We start from the raw sequence: 20002 nt of genomic DNA, 5'->3' as shown, positions 1-20002 counted from the left end.
TCTTGTCTGATTCCCATGAATCCTTCCAAAAGTTGTATTTTCTCTAGACTCTACTGTAAGGTAGCTGAAGACAGAAATAAGATCTCCTCCTTGCTTTAATTTCTTATGACAGAACAACTCCAGCTTGCTCAGTCTGGCCTTGCAACTATATGCCACATAATCATAATGGTGCTCCTCCACTGGGTTCCTTCACTTCTAATATATGAATGTCTCTTCTACTGTGGAGCCCCAAGTTAAGCTAAACACTCCAGATGTAGCCTTATTTTATTCTGGAAGAAGGTGATATTCTTCTGTGTCAAGACATATACAGGGATATGGGCCTTGGTATGGCTCACAACTACCCAGTTATTAAATTTATCTTTTTTATTCTGATTTGAGACAAAGGCACATATTCAGATGCAGGCTCTTCACACATTTTAAAGATCCCCGTTTGTTCTAATCAAATAGAGAAGGTCCTTCATTTTTGTGTTAAAATGAGGATTATCCGATTGTGTTACTGTGCTTTAGACCTAAACTATCTGTTCAAAATGATTTTTAATTGATTTTTAGATTTTTTGATATAAACAGAAATACTATCAAAAATTACATCACATTCTGCTCATACCCTCTACAGCAACAGCATCTTAGCTTTAATACTAACAGTGAAAACACATTTAATAAATGAAGTCAAACCTTTACCTACAAATGCGCAGAACTCTACTAAAGTCAAAAGAACTTAATGGATTTTATAGCAGCCACACCAAGCTGCTGGAAAATGAAGAATTTCCCTTTAATTTAATATGCTTTTTAATTTTCCCGTTCTCTCATTATAGATGATATCATTTATAGTGAAATAATATGAACTAGAGTGAGTGGAGATGCCTCATTACTATGGTTGGCATTGCCAAAATCTTATCTCTACCCTGCCAAAGCATAGCATCCCCACGCGTAACCAAATTAAAATAGGCGCAACAACAAACTTAGATAGATGAAGTTGAGCACAAAAATGGGAGAGTAACAGTGTCACAGGTCCTGAATGCTATAAACTATTGTAAAATTTACTGCATATTGTACACTTAGGAAAAAATCAAGCCACTTATGAAAAGTCAAAATCAATGCAAGAATTCCCACTGAGGTACTGGAAAACAGAACTCCAGGTACTGGCGAAACACCTGCTCTTTATAGGGGTCCTGTACTTGCTTTCAGGCATCAATGCTTGCCAGTGTTGGCTCTGGCTTTTTAAGCACAGAAATACAAAGATCATTCCCAAGCAGCTGAAAAGGTTTCTCAGAATAGCTGTTTTATTGCATACTGGTACATTACTTCCACAGACTAAAAACTGATACAGTACAGATTTTACCAGCATTCAAAAAAGAAAAAAAAAAAACAAACCACTTTTGAAAGCAGAAGTGTTTAATGTATCACCAGTTCTCACAAGCAGTTTGATTTAACAGAATTCCCCAAAGGCATTTTGATCTGATATAGTAACAGAGAGTAGGAATATTATGAAAGGCTCACTTAGTTTTTTTAAATATTTTTAAATTTTCTTTTCCAAGGAGCTGAGCAAGGAGAGGAGAACAGAAGAAAAAGTGCAATGGGAATTGTACTTGGATCTTAGAAATGACTTCTTCTGTAGTCTGAAAGGCTTATACAGGAAGAGACAGAGCAACAAATAAGAAACGACAAGACAGTGCCCAGACACACAACTGAATTTCAGTCAATAAAATCCCAGCTTATTGATGTACCACATGAACTTCACAACAAAAGGGAAAGGGCAGCTTTCTTCCATCATAGTAGATTCTGATTCCACATCTCAGAAAAGTTTTTGCTGATACTTGGTTTGAATTCTTCTCTTGTTAGTTCCATACAAACCACCCTTTGTAGCACCATGCATGCTTCCTTTCTGCCTATAGTATTTAAATTCCTTGAATACCTGTAGACTTATGTCCCATCTGAGCCCTCTTTCTGCCACGGTGTGCATATTTAGCTCTTTTACTGATTCCTTGGAAGTAAAACTCTTTAGCCTCCCCATCTTTTTTATGCTTAATTTTCAGCAGGAAAAATGTAAGTTTGCCCATAAACTGTAATAAGGCAGTAATGTATGCAAGCAAACTACGAAGAGAAAACTTGGCTCATCAGCTATTATTTTCTAAAAGCCTTAATAGTTAGTTCATTGGGATCGTGACAAAGTTGCACATGTTTTTTCCTGCTGGATATATAGTACAGCTTTGTTTATGTTTGGACTATATTTTTTATGAATGTGCGAAAACTCCTGCTGATCAGTAAGGCTCAAAGAAATCTGCAGTAATTATTTCTGGGAATATATACAACACATGCAATTTTAACACATAACAGTGTTTTTTAGTCTTATTACTCCTTTCAGTTGGAATCATTCAGTCTTGCTGTGTTCATAAGTAAGAGCTGAGGGACTTGACGTTCCTGTACTACATCACAGGATTTTTACTGGCATTGTGCAGCATTTTTAATCATCTTCTCCATAAACTGACTCAAAATCAATGAAGTGTCATGAAATATTAGCTAGGTATCACTCTCGTGTCACAACAGTAGGTGGCTATAGGCCTATTTAACAGATCTTAGATTATTATCTCTTAGCACAAATAAAGGTCTCTCTGGCCTTTGACTCTCTTTAAGGGTTGCTTTATCTCTTCTGCAAACAGAATGCAAAGGTGTGCCATGATCTGGTGTCAGTCTTTATCCTAGTCAAGACAGAAACTCATCCTACTTGTGAAGTAAGATACTGAAAAAGAACTAAAATATTAGACTGGCTTTTACGTGTTCCTGTGCCACTCCATTAATAACAAAGCAGTTGCCCGACTCCACCTAACATAACTAATGGAAATACAAATACAACTAAAAGGCTCTGGCTTCAGGTTAAAGTATTTTCCACCTATGGGAAAGAAATGCAAAGTTAATTAATGGCTAAACTTAAACCTTTTATTCAGACCTTAACATCACCTGTGTACTTAATAAATGAAGCTTCTTCCTGAATCTACTATCCCCAGGATATTTCTTGTCATGTGGAGCTCCAGCATGAAATGTGATCAGACAGTTCAGTGCCAGGAGAGGAGGAGGAGAGAATAGCAAGTGGTCCACACACAGCCTGCTTGGGGATCAAGTGAGTTGGCAGGGCTGGCTTCACACTCATATTCATACTAAACATCTGGCTGACCCCAAGTTCTGAGCAAAATGACAGAAGCTCCCCCAAGACAATAACGGCAAACAACATGACCGTGCTGTTCAGATGACCTACAATGAGCTGAAGGGGAAAAAGATTACTCTGAAATTCTGCAGCCCTCGTTTTACATTTATTTGCAAACCCTGAGCTAAGCTTGCAGTGGGACCTCACCTGCTAATTATAATCATAGAAATATTTCTAGGAGTCTTAAAACAGCCCTTCCTACAAATGGATTCTAGGCTCAAGTCTAAAACCGAGATGGAATGAAAACAGCTTTCTTCTTTCTGTCCTCTTTTGTCTCCTCTGGTGGCCCTTTGATTAACTGCTACCAGAGCTGAAGAAAAGAAAGGAGGAAGGGGAAGACTTAGGTCCCATCCACTCTGGACTTTCACTGTCAGCCAAGCAGAAGGAGCTAAATACTGAAAGGCAATGAGGAGCAGATTCTCAATAATAAAGGAGAGGCAACAAAACCTGGGGAGTCTGGTGCTCAGTACTTACAGTCCAATCAGGGAGCAAGTTAGGGCTCCCATATGCAACACAGCATTACACAGAGAATTGTTACACATAATGTATAATGCTATCAAGGCTGTGTGTATGGTACCTTCCTGGTCTTCACATCACTTGCTTGCTGCTGTGGCTGCAGCCATCATTTCCCTGATTTTGCTACTTGGATTGCTAAAAGAACACAAACTCATGTGCTAAACTGGAATGAGAATCTACTGTTTGGTCTGTAGCATTAAATTACTGAGATGAAGTCATTCACAGGCTATTTCTTTCCCATTTAGTTGCTTTGAAATAAATTCCCTGTCACCAATGGAGTTTCAGATGTCAGCTCTCTGATTGGATCCAGTGACACTACAGAAAAAAGTAGGGGGTTTTATTCTCCTTTTCTTCCCACTCATTAACTTTTCACTCATTTTTTTATTGCTATTTCACTTACGGATGAGTTGGCCGAAGTTCAGAAAACTCCAAACAGCACAGTACAAAACATCATGGGCACTTGCTTTCCCCTTGGACTATTTCAGAAATGAGAGCCTTTTGAGTAAGGATAGTAATTCATATACATATATAGTAACAACTCTTTCCATAGTTGGTCTTGACCTAGTATCAAGGTTTAATTCTGATTGTATTAATTCCAGCAACTGTGATGAACTCCTTGCTTATTAACATGAGGTTCTCATTTAAATTAAGCTGAACACACAGATCTGTTGATGATTGTTTTCTTTCCCCTTCTCATTAATCCCTTCAGCTTTGCTACAAAAAAAAAAACAACAAAAAACAAACAAAAAAGAAACACAACAAAACCCAAACCAACTAAAAAATAGAAAACAAAAAACCAAACCACACCAAAACCCACCAAAACTTAGGCTTATCTACAAATCAGGAAGTGGGGGAAAAAGAATGTATCTAAGCCATCTTTTTGTCTAATCCTTGAACAATGGAACACACCCAACCTTGGTGCTTTATAAGAAGGCAGCTGGCTTTGCATAATCACAGAGGAATCAGCATTTTGTCAGCTTCAAGCCCTTTAACCTTCCTAATATATTCCTGTATGGGCAATACGTGGCAAGGAATCCCCTATATCAACTTCAGGCCTTTTTAGGCAAGACATCCTCTGCCTCTTTGACTAGATTATTGGCTATGTTGCACATTCCAACCAGGAGAACAACATGCTCTTCATACTGACTCATTGAAGAAAAAAAGAAAAAGTGTCACAAAATCAGAGGGTGAAATAAATAACTGCCTATGGATCTTATTTGCTTCTAGGAAATGGGTTATTAATTTGCAACTGTTTGGAAGCATGTTATCTATATATACATGCTATAACAACCAAATAGACATAAAAATCCTTCTTTCACAAAGAGCCCAAATACTGTCTTTTACCAGTGACTATGATTTCCTGGACCAGAAGTAAGTTTATATTTGCAAAAAATCTGCTTTCGACCATGTTCTCATGCCCTTTCTGGCATCTTCTCTAAATGTCCTGTTTCCCACTTACCTGAAGGTAATGTTGCAGTTAGGCTGATCTGCTCAGCTGGAACAGGCTTCAGTGGAGCTCATGGAAATCAGCTAATTGTGCCAATTAGGAACTTTTGACAAAATAAAAACTTGAGAACTAGCTTTGCTTTGGGATATTTACTGATTATTTGGACATAATACATATTATTAAAGAAATAAAAATTATCATTCCTATTATAGAAACATGGATTAAATACTTCTTAAAGGACAGAAGAGCTAGGCACGTCCTGCTGGAATGAGAGAAAGATGATATAGGCTCTGAGTAGAGATTTAGACAATTCGGGCTTGCTTCATAGCTCTCCCACAATCTCCCAGGCAACCTATGCAAGGCACTTAGTTTCACATTGCTGCAGCTCCCCATCTGCCTAATGAGGATAATAATACTTTCCATTTGTCTTATCTATTTAGATGACAAGCTCTACTGGTCAGGGACCTCTTCTACCAGGAATTTTATACAGAACGAGCATCCTGATCTCATGGGCTGCCCCCAGGGGATACTGTAATACAGATAATATATAACATAGTCCCTTGTGATTTAACATCTAGAACCAAGATCTTTAACCTGCACTACCCATGGAATAACAAGCTTTTTCAGTGCAATCAGACAAATACAGATCTCTGCTAAATATGCACGGAAGGCAGATAATTCAGACAATTTAGCTCCTCGAAAACAGATGTTAAGCAACTAACCTAAAAGGCAATGTTTACACAGACACTTAAGATGAGCTTATGGTCAACATTTGAGAATGAAAGAGAAAAAAGTACTTAATCAGGCATAAATTTCTTTAGCATAGAGCAATGGCATGTGCACATGTACATACAGCACCTGCCTAAAGTCAGTACTATGATCAAGTTGGCATAACTGGGTGTGCTTGAGTGGTAAAGCAAGCTGGTGCCTCACCTTCTGCAAGGAGCTGCCCTCAGCTGAAAAGCATATGCATTACAATGGGGTTAAGAGCATTCAATCTATATGTTTTGCTAAAATTCACAAAGATGATTGATACAGCTAACAGCTTTGATGGACATTAGAACTATAACACATTTTCAATGAGGACTAGAACAAAAATAGATTAATAATTTTCTTTCAAGGCAGCCTATACAGATATGCAGTACAGCTAGATAATCCTGCAATGCAGGATCAAATACTTATGAAAAAAAATATAAAAATCAATGGAAGTCCATAAACTAACTTTCTCAAGTCAGACTCTTAGATTACGACCTCTGTCACCTGTTCAGGACAGTGACCCAACTCAACAGAATAAAGCTGCCATTTTCTAATTACAGCTGAGCCTGTAGCAGAGGGAACTCTGATAAACAATCTTGATCAACAAGAATAGCAGAAATGTCAAAGGAATCTTACTGAACCAAGAAAGAATTGTTTGCCCACTTCACTCATCGATTTGCATCCACATTCAGATGCAAGATTATATATTCCAGGTTGTAAACTTACTTCAAGAAATCCTAATTGCTCTGATTTACCTAGAGAAATCTAATGATGGAAAAGTTTATCTACTTTCATGCTGTAACAAATAAGAATCATTGCAAGCATCTATTCTCTGCTCACGGAGATCTTAGAATGACAGTTGCACAACACACCCCATCTGCATGTTTTTGCAGAACACACAGGATGGTTGAGGTTTCCTTTTACATTTTTTTCCCACTATATTTTAGATTTTCACATTATTCTAGTCCTCTGAATAAAGAGAAATAGGAGTGGGCCTGTTTCTTGTGAGATTAATGAGGCATTGTCCCTGACTATACAGTGCCATTGAGTAAAGAGTATCTACCAGCTCCTTAGCCCATGGACACCAGGTAAGTTATTTCAAGTCAGTAAAACTGTGAAGCTTTAAGCTAAGCTCTCTATTCAGAGAGTTAACGTGGATCACTCCTGACTACTGCACACAGCTGTGCACACACCTCATTTACAAATTAAACTTTACTTCTGCTTTCTACCTCCTTTCTCCATCTGTCCTCTGCTACTTAAAACACTTCATCCATCCTCTTTTCTTTCATAAGTTTTTGGCAAATGCCTGAGATAAGCAATTATTATCATTGACACCTAATCACAGCAGCCTAATGCACAGCTTACAAAACACAATACTAATATATGCAGAGAACACAAAGTTACAGGATCAGTCTTATCTGCTCTGCAACCCAGTGTATGAAATATAAATAAATAAAAATGTCTCTGATACTGCTCATTTCTCATTCATTCAAGCAGACCCATTAGGACATCTCATCTCTTATCACATCAGTGAACAGTTGCACTATTTGTAAGGCAAGACCATCGAAAACATCCTCTAATGCAGGTGGACTGAGCTAAGAGTTCTTCCTGCTCTGCTCCCTCCCAGTCCATTTTAGGATTCCAGTGGTGCTGCACGCCTACTGCAATATCTCCAATGTCTTCCTCCAAACCATCTATCCCAGTAACAGCAGCACATCCTCTCAACTACATCCTTCTCAACATGTAACTGCCATATCTTTTCCTCTTTCTTCTGCTTTTAGGAAGCAGAACAAGAGATGCTCCTAATGCACGGGAAATTTATCTTTCCAGGTCTTGCAGGTCTAAAGACTACTGCCAACCCATCATTACAATGTCATGCACTACAGGAGATAACAACAAGTGGAGGTCCAAATTGTCCTTAGTTAAACCAGGCATGTTCATGTGGTCCGTATGCTTATAATGCTGTGTCTTCAAGGAGACCTTAAAGGCATTATAAGCAGAGCATGAATTTGGATTCCTTTGCATCATTTAACTCGAACCATCAATCACAGTCTTTAAATCATGCACTGAAGGGCATGAGATTAGTCCTTACACTGTGCATTAAAGGGCATTAGATTCTAGTATGTGTTAGGTGGAGCAGTAAACAAACATTTGCATTGCCTAAAGGATGGCCTGGGTATCCTGAGGTTGGCTGAGTATATTCACTCTAGCTGCAGCAATGACAGCTGATCAAGGGAGACTTTGCCCTTGCCCAAATGAGTGATGAGGGCCAACAAACCATACAATATAAAAGGCTGAAACTCTTCCAGTACCAAGGACTGACTGCCAGATCCTGACCTGACCCTGACATATAAGAAGACGCCATTCATTGCTGGCCACACCTGAGCTAGACTTCAATCAGAAAAGCACAAAACAGGTGATTAATTTTGCATGTGTAAGCTATACCATTAGACTCAGCACCCTGTGGACTCTTGCTGCATTGGCATTGAAACTGTAATACAGTAATTACATCTGGTCAACCAGACACTTCCTACACAAAATGGGTATTTATAAGACTTAAAATTCTCAAGGGCTTTTACCTTCAGCCTTCCCAGTGTCAATTTCTATTCACAAAATTGCCTTAATTTCAAATTATGTTGTTCATTTTAGTTTCAAACCACCTACCTGACACATAAATAGCTCTTATTAGTGTACACAGAGTGGTCCTGACTTTTACTGGTTCAAAATCAGCAGAAACAACTGCATGGGTCTGCAGAGAGTCCTCTTTTTTACAGGGCGAATTTTTCCTGGGGGCTGTGTGCCTCAACTCATTCAGTAGTTTTGAGGGGAGAAAAATGAATATGTGAAGCACAGTGAGGAACAGCCTTTTACAAAGCAATCACCAGCCCACCAAACTAAACTCCAGCTTCACTTCGCCATGAGGTTTGCTGAACCTCAAGGTAGAATCCCAGACTTGAGCAGCAAGATCACCTCACTTCTTGGTCTTCAGCTGAACAGGACCCAAAATATACAAACACCAACTACAGAAGGCATCCACTACTCAAAGTTAGCTCTGAGTGGTATAAAATGACATTTTGATAAAGTACACCAGGGATATGGCTCAAGCTTCTGTTAAATCTTGAACAGCAGGAACCTTATTAATCTTTGGTTTCACAGCAGTCTCCTTCTGCTGGCACCTTTACTTCCTGACACCTCAGTCTTCTGAGAGTTAATGACTGGCAAAACAAGCATTGCCAAATCTGAAGGACTTTATTTCCAATTTAAACCCAAATCAACTTGAGACTTCAGATCATCAGTACCTCCAGGGTAGATATTTGGAGTAGATAGCTACCAAAGCTGAGTAAAACATAATTCAAGGGTACACTGCAAAAGATGGCTACATAGACCCCTCCCTCTTCCCTGAAGAGTTCATGGAAACCCACACCACCACTAATCACTCCATTCTTGCAGGTCTCATAGAATCATAGAATCATAGAATAGTTAGGGTTGGAAAGGACCTTAAGATCATCAAGTTCCAACCCCCCTGCCATGGGCAGGGACACCTCACTCTAAACCATGTCACCCAAGGCCTCGTCCAACCTGGCCTTGAACACTGCCAGGGATTAAGCATTCACAACCTCCCTGGGCAACCTATTCCAGTGCCTCAGCACCCTAACAGGAAAGAATTTCCTCCTTATATCCAATCTAAACTTCCTCTGTTTAAGTTTTAACCCATTACCCCTTGTCCTATCACTACAGTACCTAATGAAGAGTCCATCCCCAGCATCCCTATAGGCCCCCTTCAGGTACTGGAAGGCTGCTATGAGGTCTCCATGCAGCCTTTGCTTCTCCAGACTGAACAGTCCCAACTTTCTCAGCCGATCTTCATATGGGAGGTGCTCCAGTCCCCTGATCATTCTCATGGCCCTCCTCTGGACTTGTTCCAACAGATCCATGTCCTTTTTATGCTGAGGACACCAGAACTGCACACAGTACTCCAAGTGAGGTCTCAGGAGAGCAGAATAAAGGGGCAGGATCACCTCCTTCAACCTGCTGGTCATGCTCCTTTTGATGCAGCCCAGGATACGGTTGGCTTTCTGGGCTGCAAGCGCACACTGCCAGCTCATGTTCATTTTCTCATTGACCAACACCCCCAAGTCCTTCTCCACAGGGCTGCTCTGAATCTCTTCTCTGCCCAGCCTGTAGCTGTGCCTGGGATTGCTCTGACCCAGGTGTAGGACCTTGCACTTGGCATGGTTGAACTTCATGAGGTTGGCATCAGCCCACCTCACAAGCGTGTCAAGGTCCCTCTGGATGGCATTCCTTCCCTCCAGCGTATCAACCGAACCACACAGCTTGGTGTCATCGGCAAACTTGCTGAGGGTGAACTCAATCCCACTGTCCACGTCAGCAATGAAGATGTTGAACAAGACCGGTCCCAACACAGATCCCTGAGGGACACCACTCGTTATAGGTCTCCAGCCGGACACTGAGCACAACTGTTTGTGTGCGGCCATCCAGCCAGTTCTTTATCCACTGAGTGGTCCATTCATCAAATTGATGTCTCTCCAATTTAGAGACAAGAATGTCGTGTGGGACAGTGTTGAACGCTTTACACAAATCCAGGTAGATGACATCAACTGCTTTACCGCTGGGTAAAGGGCAAGTTGAAAGCATGGTTAGGAATGATCTAGCAGCTCCTTAGAGCTATTAAAGACCTATTCAAACATAACTGACATCTCATCCATGTCAAGTGGGCAACTTCTATTGAAATACAGGACACTGTGACATGCATTGTGAATAGCACCAGAACCTTAAGACAGCAAACACTGCAATGGCATAGTGGCTTAATACTCACACTCAGCAGGAGGCACTTGTTTTCTTTGATGGCGCCTATGCAACCCACGAAGCCAATGATCATGACAAATGTCCCTGTGACAATCAGTAGGTTGGCAGCTGACAGGGACGGGAAAGAAGAAGAGAGGGTGGCAAAATTCCCTTGGGTAACAGCCAGCCAGATGCCTACTCCAAGGATTCCACAGCCTCCTAACTGGGAAAATAAAAAGAAACAAAGAAATTAAGTTATTGTATCCAAGCAGCCCAGATATTCATCCATACCAATATGGCAGCAGTCACATTTAATGGAAAATAATCTCTCCCTATGGCCATTCAGTAGGGAAAACACACAAAGGAGAAAGAAAAAAAAAAAAAAGTCATAGAGGGGGAACCCCTCGGTAACACTCATGACCCAAATTTCCCAAATTGAAGACACACCTTCAAATATCAGGTCTTTCTCTTTAGTGAAAAAACAGAAATTCCCAAAACCAAGAAATTCCCAAAGAGTCAGATCCCAAAGGGATTGAAAAAAACCCATATTCTATATTGGTACCTCAGAGAGATGATCAATGAAGCTCTTTTGATGCCCTGCTCTTCCCATCTAATACATTTTCTCCCATCCCTGCCACATGCCATAAATAAATCTTGTCAAAGCATCCCCTGTTAGGACACCTCACACCTCTTCTTAGTTCCTGTCCAAGGCCTATCCTCCCTCAGAAGCAAAAGAGCATTTAAGTGTAAAGGGGCAGAGAAGGAAGGAGTATCCTCCTGTAGCAAAAAAACCCAAACATGATGTTTACTCCTAATGTGGCTACTAGTTTGGCAATTCAATCCTCAGGAGACTTGGCTGGTTTAGGAAAGGTTTGAGAGCAGGCTCCCCAGGCACGAAGCAAGTAGAAGGGAGGATCCCAGTGCAGGCAGCAGCCACCAGTAACCCATAAAATTTGCAATTATTATATACACAAAGAACTTTTAAAAAACGCAAACATTTATGAGCATGCTGCTTATAATTGCGAGAAAGCCTGCAGAATTGTAACAATCTGAGAAAAGCTGAGCAATTAAACAGAATTAAACCAAAGGGGATTTTGCATTATTATACAGTCACAGCAGAGCATCACTTAGGTTTCTTTCTTTCTTGCTCTCCCTTTAAAATAACCAATTTTTACTGAGTTTTATAATTGGACTTTATTATCCAAATCAATTAAAGGCTAAGAAAGAAACTGTATTCATAGAGTAGTAAGCTAGACATAGGAGCATATCAATTAAATGTCTGCATAAAGTGGATGAACATAAGGCAGCTCATGAACCAGGGAAGGAAAAAGATAGAGCTAATCCTGGGGCAGAGCTAAGCCTCAGAAATGAAACAGAAGAGAAACACAAAAGCCAAAGCAATTTCTTGTACTAATTGCTAAGGTTGCCCCTGCATGCCACTGAATTCCCCCTCAATAAGGACAATAAAGGCAGCTGTGTCTCAAGGCAGGACTCCTCACCCCAGCTGCAAACCAGTCTATTAGTTCAGAACTAAAGAATGCAACAATACCTCACTGAAATGTATGTCAGCTGCAACAATATATGTATCTCCATGGAGAGAAGGCAGATTCCAGCACACAGGGACTCAAATCATCTCATTCAGCAGCCTTTTCATATACAGTCATCCCATATCACCATATTCACCCTTTTGCATAGTACTCTCTATAAACACTACAAAGGGACAGTCTATTCCCTGGCCATATACACTGGAAATAGCTCCCCTCTATGCCCACTTATGGACCACGATCTGAAACATGATTGAAGAATAACCAGGGGAGAGGAGGAAGAATACTTAGAGCAGATAATCCACAGAAAATCATTTAGGGTAACAGAGGAGGTATAAACAAAAGCTATCAAGATGGCCCAAGGGAAAAATGTTTAAAAAAACCCACCAAAACAAAAAAAGGAACAAATTCCTTAAAATGGAATAAAACTCTCAAGGTCAACTGGACTACAGAATAGCATCAAAGGAGAGGTGCAAGACACTCAAGTTAAAACCAAACCGGTCGAAGTGCTGACATACAGTCAGCACTAAATTGCACATTTAGACATATATAGACATACAGTCGCACAATAGACATACATAGCACTAAACTGGCAGAATGGGATTGGACAGCACAACTGCACTTCTGCCACTGCAGCCTGGTGGAGGTTCTGCCTCAAAGCAACAGGCAGTGAGGCCGCACAAATGGGCCAGTTAAGCCTAATGAGGGCACGTGCCCAGTGGCAGCAAAGGTATCACCTTGCAATATGTTTAGCTATTACCTTTAGTTCCCTGTTCTGAAGCAATTCAACAGCACGAATAAAAGGCAGCTTATTTCATCACCTTTTGTGCTTCCCGTGTTGCTACAATGCTTTGAGTGATAGTGACACCTACAACTATCATTCCTATTATGGAAGGTGGGTCTCGCCAAGGACACTGCTGTTTTCAATAACAAAACCTGCTTGCCTGCTCCTCCACTGCCCATTAAATTCCTTATGATGTACAATGAATAATGCTTGAGACAACACTGCCCTTAGGACATTTGATTCCAGCGTCTGCTCCCTCCAAAGTAATTCTTGTCTGCTGAAACTGGGAGTTCATGAGTAGCACAAAACTTCACAAAAACAGGAGATGGTTCATTCAAAATGCTGTGACAGCCATTTAGATCAGGGCTGAACATTTCAGGGCAGCTGGTCAGCAGGAGTATCTCACTACGTTGCCCTTAATTCAGAGACAATCTAATGTACATCAGGCTCTCCAGCAGCTCATTATCTTCCTATTTTTGAAGAGCACAGCTCTTCCGTAGATTGATTAACCAAATCCTGAAATGCACAAAGGGATTCTTTGAGCATTAAATCATCCAATTGAAACTGGATTTCACAAAGTGCTGCTTAGGAAACGTCAGCACACACTACTGAGGGCTGTTCCGCCCTAGTACAGCCCTGTTTCTTTTCCCACAGCAGAACATCCCTTCATGGTTCTTAAAGTCACTGAAGAGTCACACCAGGCCCTGGGAAACAGAGGCTACCGTTAACTCTAGTGTAAACTGCTCCTTAAGGCCCCCTTTGTGCCAAGGGGTGAAGCACACCTGTAAGTCTCTGTCCAATGACCATTATAATACTCAAGCACCTGTCTAAGGAAAAGCTTAAAGGAACAAAGACCCACCAAGAGAGCCATAGGAGAATTTCCAACTATAGCAGAATATTTTCTGTTCTCAAACATTCAAAAAGCTCGGTCCTCCTCCCACCCCTGCAGAACCGAACAGCAGAGTAATTCCCAGCCTAAGGTGCAGGGATCAGAGGGCTTACATTTATTTATTTTGGATCAGAGCAAAAGAAAACTGTTGTAGTTGGTTCTATGCTGCCTATCTGTTTTGATTTCTTCATCTTGCTATATAAGGAGCTGTTAAGTTACAGATAATTTTACTTAGTTATTTATGATGTTCCCTTTCCCCCACTTCTTCTCTCCCTACCCCATCCCCAACCCCCAAGTCCCTGTTTGTGCCAAACAGTCAGAAGCAGAGTGATGAGATGGCAAGTCTTCACAGCTTTCAGGGCTTGCTGAGATGTGAAATTAAACAAAATCAAAGCCATTAACAGGGCTACTCTTGACAATTTGGGGGCTGACGTACAAGCAGTGAGGCTGTCATGGTTAAAAGAGAAAACATGAAACCAAAAATATGAGCAAGAAGTCTGCAGCTTGAATCTCATCCATTGGCAGTAAAATACGAGTCTGTATTGACTCCATGTGGTGAGTGCAGGGTTGACTTTTTAAAAGTAAAAAACAAATCCTTCTCAACGATTTCAGGCTACTGACAACAGCACTTTTTTAAATTCCCTTGGGAATTGTTTAACACATTGTTTGCCTAACTGCTCATAATAATCCCCTCTCCTGCAGGCAAGGCAGCTCTTGTCACAATCTGAAACAAAATGTGGCTTCTAACATATTTTTTTATAATAAATGTTGTATTTTTTGTAAAATCTTTCATTCTAAGGTCAAAATAGGGGACATCAGAAAGGATAGTTATCATAGCCCTAAGATTTAAGAGATTTAAGTGTCTGCTCCAGGACAAACTCAGTGTAAATCTCAAATATGCCTGAGTTTCTGAAATAGTGAGTACAGACACACAAGTAATGGGTTCTTTGCAAAACCCTGGACTTCGCAATTGGTTGTTGAAGGAGTATTTTATTCTGCTCAGGACAAATTTCTCATAGGTACTTACAGAGCAGAGTCAAGCAGTAAAGCAGGTGGTTTACCCTAAAAGCATAGATTCCGTCTCTATCTCCTTCCCCAAGGGATACACAGACATGTGTGCACTCCCTCTCTTGGCACAAAAGCTGCCTATGGAATTAGATCCTCCAAATTGTTCTAATGGGCTAGAAAATAAATTATTCAAACTTCAGTGCATACACTTAGAATTGATCTTACAGTATGGTAAACAAAGTAATCCCAAACAGCCCTAGATATATGCATGTTGCTGGAGAAAATTATTCTGAAGTTACAGCTATGCACTTAAAACACTGCAGGAGAAATTGCCTCATTGTTCATGATAATGGTATTGGTGTCTTTAAGTGGGTTTTTATTGGTTTTATTACACAGAAAATGCATCTAATTGAGGCTTCTCAGATTGTATCTGATTAGGATCTACCCATCATACTTCCTCTTTTAGATAAAAAAAATACACTGATAAAAGAATCCAAGTGGAAAGTATGACCAGTTGTTTTGTAGTTAAACTAACTCACTTGAGAGTTTTTCTCACCAGCCTCCACATATTTAAACGAGGAGGGCTTTCTCAATCCCACTTGCTATTCAGTTACTCCTGTATGAATATGGTTCCTCCTCCAACTATGGGGTAAGAGTATACAATAGAAAAACAACATCCAAGCATTAATAATAACGATGTGAACATCATCCAGCAGATGTTCTTGTAATGTAAGGCATACTTAAGCTGCTGTTCCTTTCAGCTAGACATAGAGAAGAGGTGAAAATGGAATGCATACATGCATTGACAGGATCAAATGAATCAAGGAATTTACATGGAAAAAGCAGGGTTGTGTGCTAAAGCAGAGACTACAGCACTCTATGCAAGCATATATAAACAAATGCAAACAACCTGTTGGTGTAGCCGTTGCCTATCTTGGAGGAAGGAGCAGCCACTTCTGGAGAACACCTTCAAAGACACTAGCTACTTCTGGAACACACTTTCAAGCCAGCAGCTCACGGCCATTACACCACCGAAGACCCTGTAGACATCCAGCTGTACCACACAACCACTAGCAACTACCAACACACAGGATGACCAAATATGCAGACGGTGTCGACCACATGGATGGCCAATTTAGCAGAGCTCATGTGACATATACTAGTGGTATTACCCCAGGGTAGCACAAGCTGCATTTCTCCTGCTAGTCAGAGGTCTGAAATTTATCAAATATGGGTTGGTCTATGGAAATCTAGCAAATACAGGATGATATAAAATTTAATCCTTGTGTGCTTCTGATTTTGCAAGTTCAATGGAGTAGTAAATGGGTAACTGAAGCATATTTCTACCCTTAGCGTATGGAGGCTCTAGAGCTCTGCAGTGCAGAGCTAAAGGTTATGCACAATCTCATCCATCTCATCCGAAGTGGCCATGATCTGAGCTGTGTCCTTCTAGCAACAATTTAAAAAGAAATAGGAAAAAATACTTGAAAACAGAACAATTAGTAGGGACTACATTCCTAAGAGTGAAGAAACTGGAACAGCAACAGTCCAGGAATGCCAGAGTGAGAGGGAAAAGGTGAATAAAGGATTATTATTCATTTTTCTTAAGATAAAAAAGGCTAGAGGTTATTTGGTCTGCAGGCTGAAAACCAATAAAACCAAGTACTTTTTCACAAAGCATTTAATTAAGTTCTGGAATTTAGTGCCACGAGTTTTGTGGATGTCAAAATATAAGCAGGTTCAAAAAAAAAAAAAGGGACAAAAATTACAGAAATCAGAGGTATCCAGCATTTATGAAGAATGGTATTTGGCATGCAGATCTTGCAGGGTAAGACCTTAAACCATTAACTGGAGCACCCAGCAAAAATCTCTCCTTTTTTCTTTATGTTTCTAAGCACCCCCGAGCAAACATGACCAAACCCAGGATACTAAGCGAGATGAAACTTTTTCAATATTATGAACATTTCTATGTTCACCTTACTTCATCCTCTTCCCCCCCCCCCACTTTTACTGTTCACTTACAGATTGAATTTATTATTATTTTTTAATTATTTTTTGCTTGCTTCCTTTGCTTGGCATCAGGCTATTTTCAGAAGACAGGGTTATAGAGACAGATAACAGTCAGAGTTAAGTTCCTGGGTTCTCCTTACCTACATATCATACTCTTGGTTTTGTATCAATGAATGCATAACTTATTTCAACGCAAATTTAGAAATCTGTTCATTCATCAAATTTAGAAACAAATTCAAAATGTTTTTCTCTCCCTCAGATCCACTGGACCTATAAAAGCTGTACTGCTTTTCCAGTGGGCATATGGATCCTATCCAGAGTCCTCTCTCAGCCTTAGTAAATCTGGAGTAAGACTTGTTAACCTTTACACACTCAGTCCAGTAGTTCTTCTGCATTTTGATATAGGCTACTTGCAGGAAAATCCTAAAACTTATGTTTACATGTCACAGACTCTTGTGTTCCTTATGAGGATATCTCCAGTGCACCTCTTTGCACACATGCATTTCCTTTTTTTTTGTAGTGCTGCCTTCTGTTCTTGCATCTATGGCCCAGGATGTCAGTATTGTTTATGAAGTCGGCAGCTGCCAGCAAATTCTCAGCTGCCATCACTCCAGAACACTTGAGCTGTCTCATAATTTGCATAGAAAAATCAATGAGAATTAGGCTTACGTATCTTCAGATTATTGTAAAGTCTCCCTGACTTCCCAGTCTAGGGACTAAGCAGCCTTTAAAAATTGGCTGACTGCAAGCATGTCCTTTCCACCCCATAGTCCATCCACACATCTTTAGCACTCTGACGGTCAGCCTGGCTGACTCAACACAGTCCCCTGAAGAAGTCTTTTCAGAGAAGTACAAATAAGGGCAGAAAAGTCTCCAACCTATCCCATCTTGGGATAGACCTCTAAAGTCTATTGAGGCTCAGGATTTCAACAGTAAGGCAGAACACGAAGTATGCACAAAAGGAGGCTGGGGGTGGGGAAGGGCGGGAGGGTGAAGAAAAGAAACCCAAACAAGCTCGCAGTCTGCAAAGCCTCTCCGTAAAACAGAACAACTCAGGAAATCCCTTTCTTATCTAATTCAGATTGGCTCAGTAGCACTGCTTCTCAAGCAGACATGTCTGGTCTCAACTCCTAGTAAGTGCTAGCTCCCTCCAGTAGACAGACATTATCCCACGTATCAGATGCTGCTCTACTCCCAGACTCAACGCTTTTCTTTAGAACAACATTTACTCACTCTGCTATGTTCTCTCAAGACAAAATTTTATTTTGTTCTGAAGTCATTTAATTCCACTTTTGAACTCCTTCACTAGTATCTTCAGGACTTACAGGAAACTGCTTTAAAAGAGTGCAACTGAGTAAAGCACAAAGCATTTCAAATGCCAATATCCTCAGCTTTGCATATAAGCAGTTAAAAATTAAAAGCTCTATGAAACTAGTTGTTTGGCCTTGCTATTCCATATTCTTTTCATTTTGCTTAAAAATTAGTTTCAAAGACAAAAATCTTATCTTGCAATATGGAATGTTATGTACATGAGCAGCAAACACCTCCAATAGTTGCAGACCTACAGTCCCCTCCATGTCAGCCAGCATGACTGATCAGTCACCATCCTCATCAACAGCCAAGGATCTAGCCTGAGTGTCATACTGCTGCTGAACTTGCAGCAGTAAGGTCAAAATTTATCCCAGAACTATGTAAATATCTGTCAGGGTTTACAAGAACTATTGTCTTGTATTTGGTGACTGAATTAAGGCTAAAGGGCCCGAGAGGAGGAGGATAACATCCTCTGACCCAAACAACCCCTGGAGACCCTCTGAGATCCCTGCATCCATGCAGAAGACTTTTGGTTGCTCATCACAATGTCCGGCACAGGCACAGATAATTTTGATTGTTCAGCACAGTGAATATGTACTATGTAGGTAGAATAATTGCATTAGTTAAGTGGAGCTTTGTAACTTGTGTACAAGTACTGCAAGAAGGATCCTGGTAGGTGTGCCTGATTTGTGGAAATGCACCACTGAGCACCCTGCGCAGAATAAAGAATGTCTCCTTTCTAAAGGGAGTGTGTTTGAGAGTTTGCTTTCAAGCAGGCAACAATATTAAACTTACAACTTGATTAACATGCTGTCTCTACAAGCACTGTTTTGTCAGATTTTCAACACAGTGTACAGTACTCAATACGATTTCGAAGTAGACACGATGTGCCATCTTCCACAAGCCTAAACTTGATATCCTGCATGACAGGCAAGCAACTGTTACACATGCAAAGGTAGCTGCGAGTTACAACCCTAACCCATGTTCTGCCTGCCAGCATGACATCTTGGGATTCATACCCTCACTGCCCTCTAACTACACTGTAGTCTTGTCACAGGTTGACAGAAACACACTTCAATAGCTCATGTTGTTGCTTTCCTTCCTTTTAGACGCTTCTATACATACGCTGGTTTAGGATATTTCACCCTGTGCATGAGCCTGACAAATACCAAGAGCATTTTTATCAAGTCAGGAAAGTCTACAAACAGGACTTCAGAGCTGTATGTGGGTAAAGAAATATCACAAGAAGGGCATTATTTTCCATAGTGTCAATAAGAGAAACATAAAATGCTGCTATTTCAGTTACCCTGGTGAGGACTGAGTCTCAAGAGCTTAAGCCTTAAGAAATACATTATTCTTTGCCAGTTGAGCTCCATCACTACACTGCAGTCTCATACAACTCAAGTAAATTTGAGGACAATTGAAGATGTCAAAAAAACAGAGTACCATGCTGACACCCTGCTAATGGAAAAGAGAATAAAAAGTCATTCAGTTAATGCCTGCTGTTTTATGAGTAGCATTCTCCTATGCACTTGCTCCTCTAAATCATAGTTATCTATCAACTACAGTTACAAAAGAACAGAACTACTTTATGAGTTAATACACCCAATCTAAAAGTGATGTTTTTCTTTCACGGGCCAGAAATTCATTGAAACACTTAAACCAGTGCTCAACTGCATCCTTATCTAGCAAAGCATTTAAAGCATGTGCTTAACTGCTGCCAACTTTAATT

The 20002-nt window shown here is 40.4% G+C and overlaps 1 protein-coding gene across 7 annotated transcripts in view; it reads right to left on the bottom strand.

The window, feature by feature from the left end:
* TSPAN4 (tetraspanin 4) overlaps positions 1-20002 on the bottom strand; it is a 461954-nt gene that overhangs the window by 62202 nt on the left and 379750 nt on the right. For all 7 annotated transcript variants that reach the window (XM_061380322.1, XM_061380323.1, XM_061380321.1 and 4 more), the window contains one exon: positions 10756-10947. In XM_061380322.1, the coding sequence (XP_061236306.1) occupies positions 10756-10947 (192 nt within the window). The remainder of the gene's footprint in view (positions 1-10755; positions 10948-20002) is intronic.

Source organism: Neopsephotus bourkii, unplaced genomic scaffold (assembly GCF_033783945.1).
Source record: "Neopsephotus bourkii isolate Nb327-2 ecotype Australia unplaced genomic scaffold, CSIRO-AGI_Nbou_v1 NB_1792, whole genome shotgun sequence".
NCBI classification, from domain to species: domain Eukaryota; kingdom Metazoa; phylum Chordata; class Aves; order Psittaciformes; family Psittacidae; genus Neopsephotus; species Neopsephotus bourkii.
Note: the sequence above shows the minus strand (reverse complement) of the source record. Positions and strands in the feature narration are given on the sequence as shown.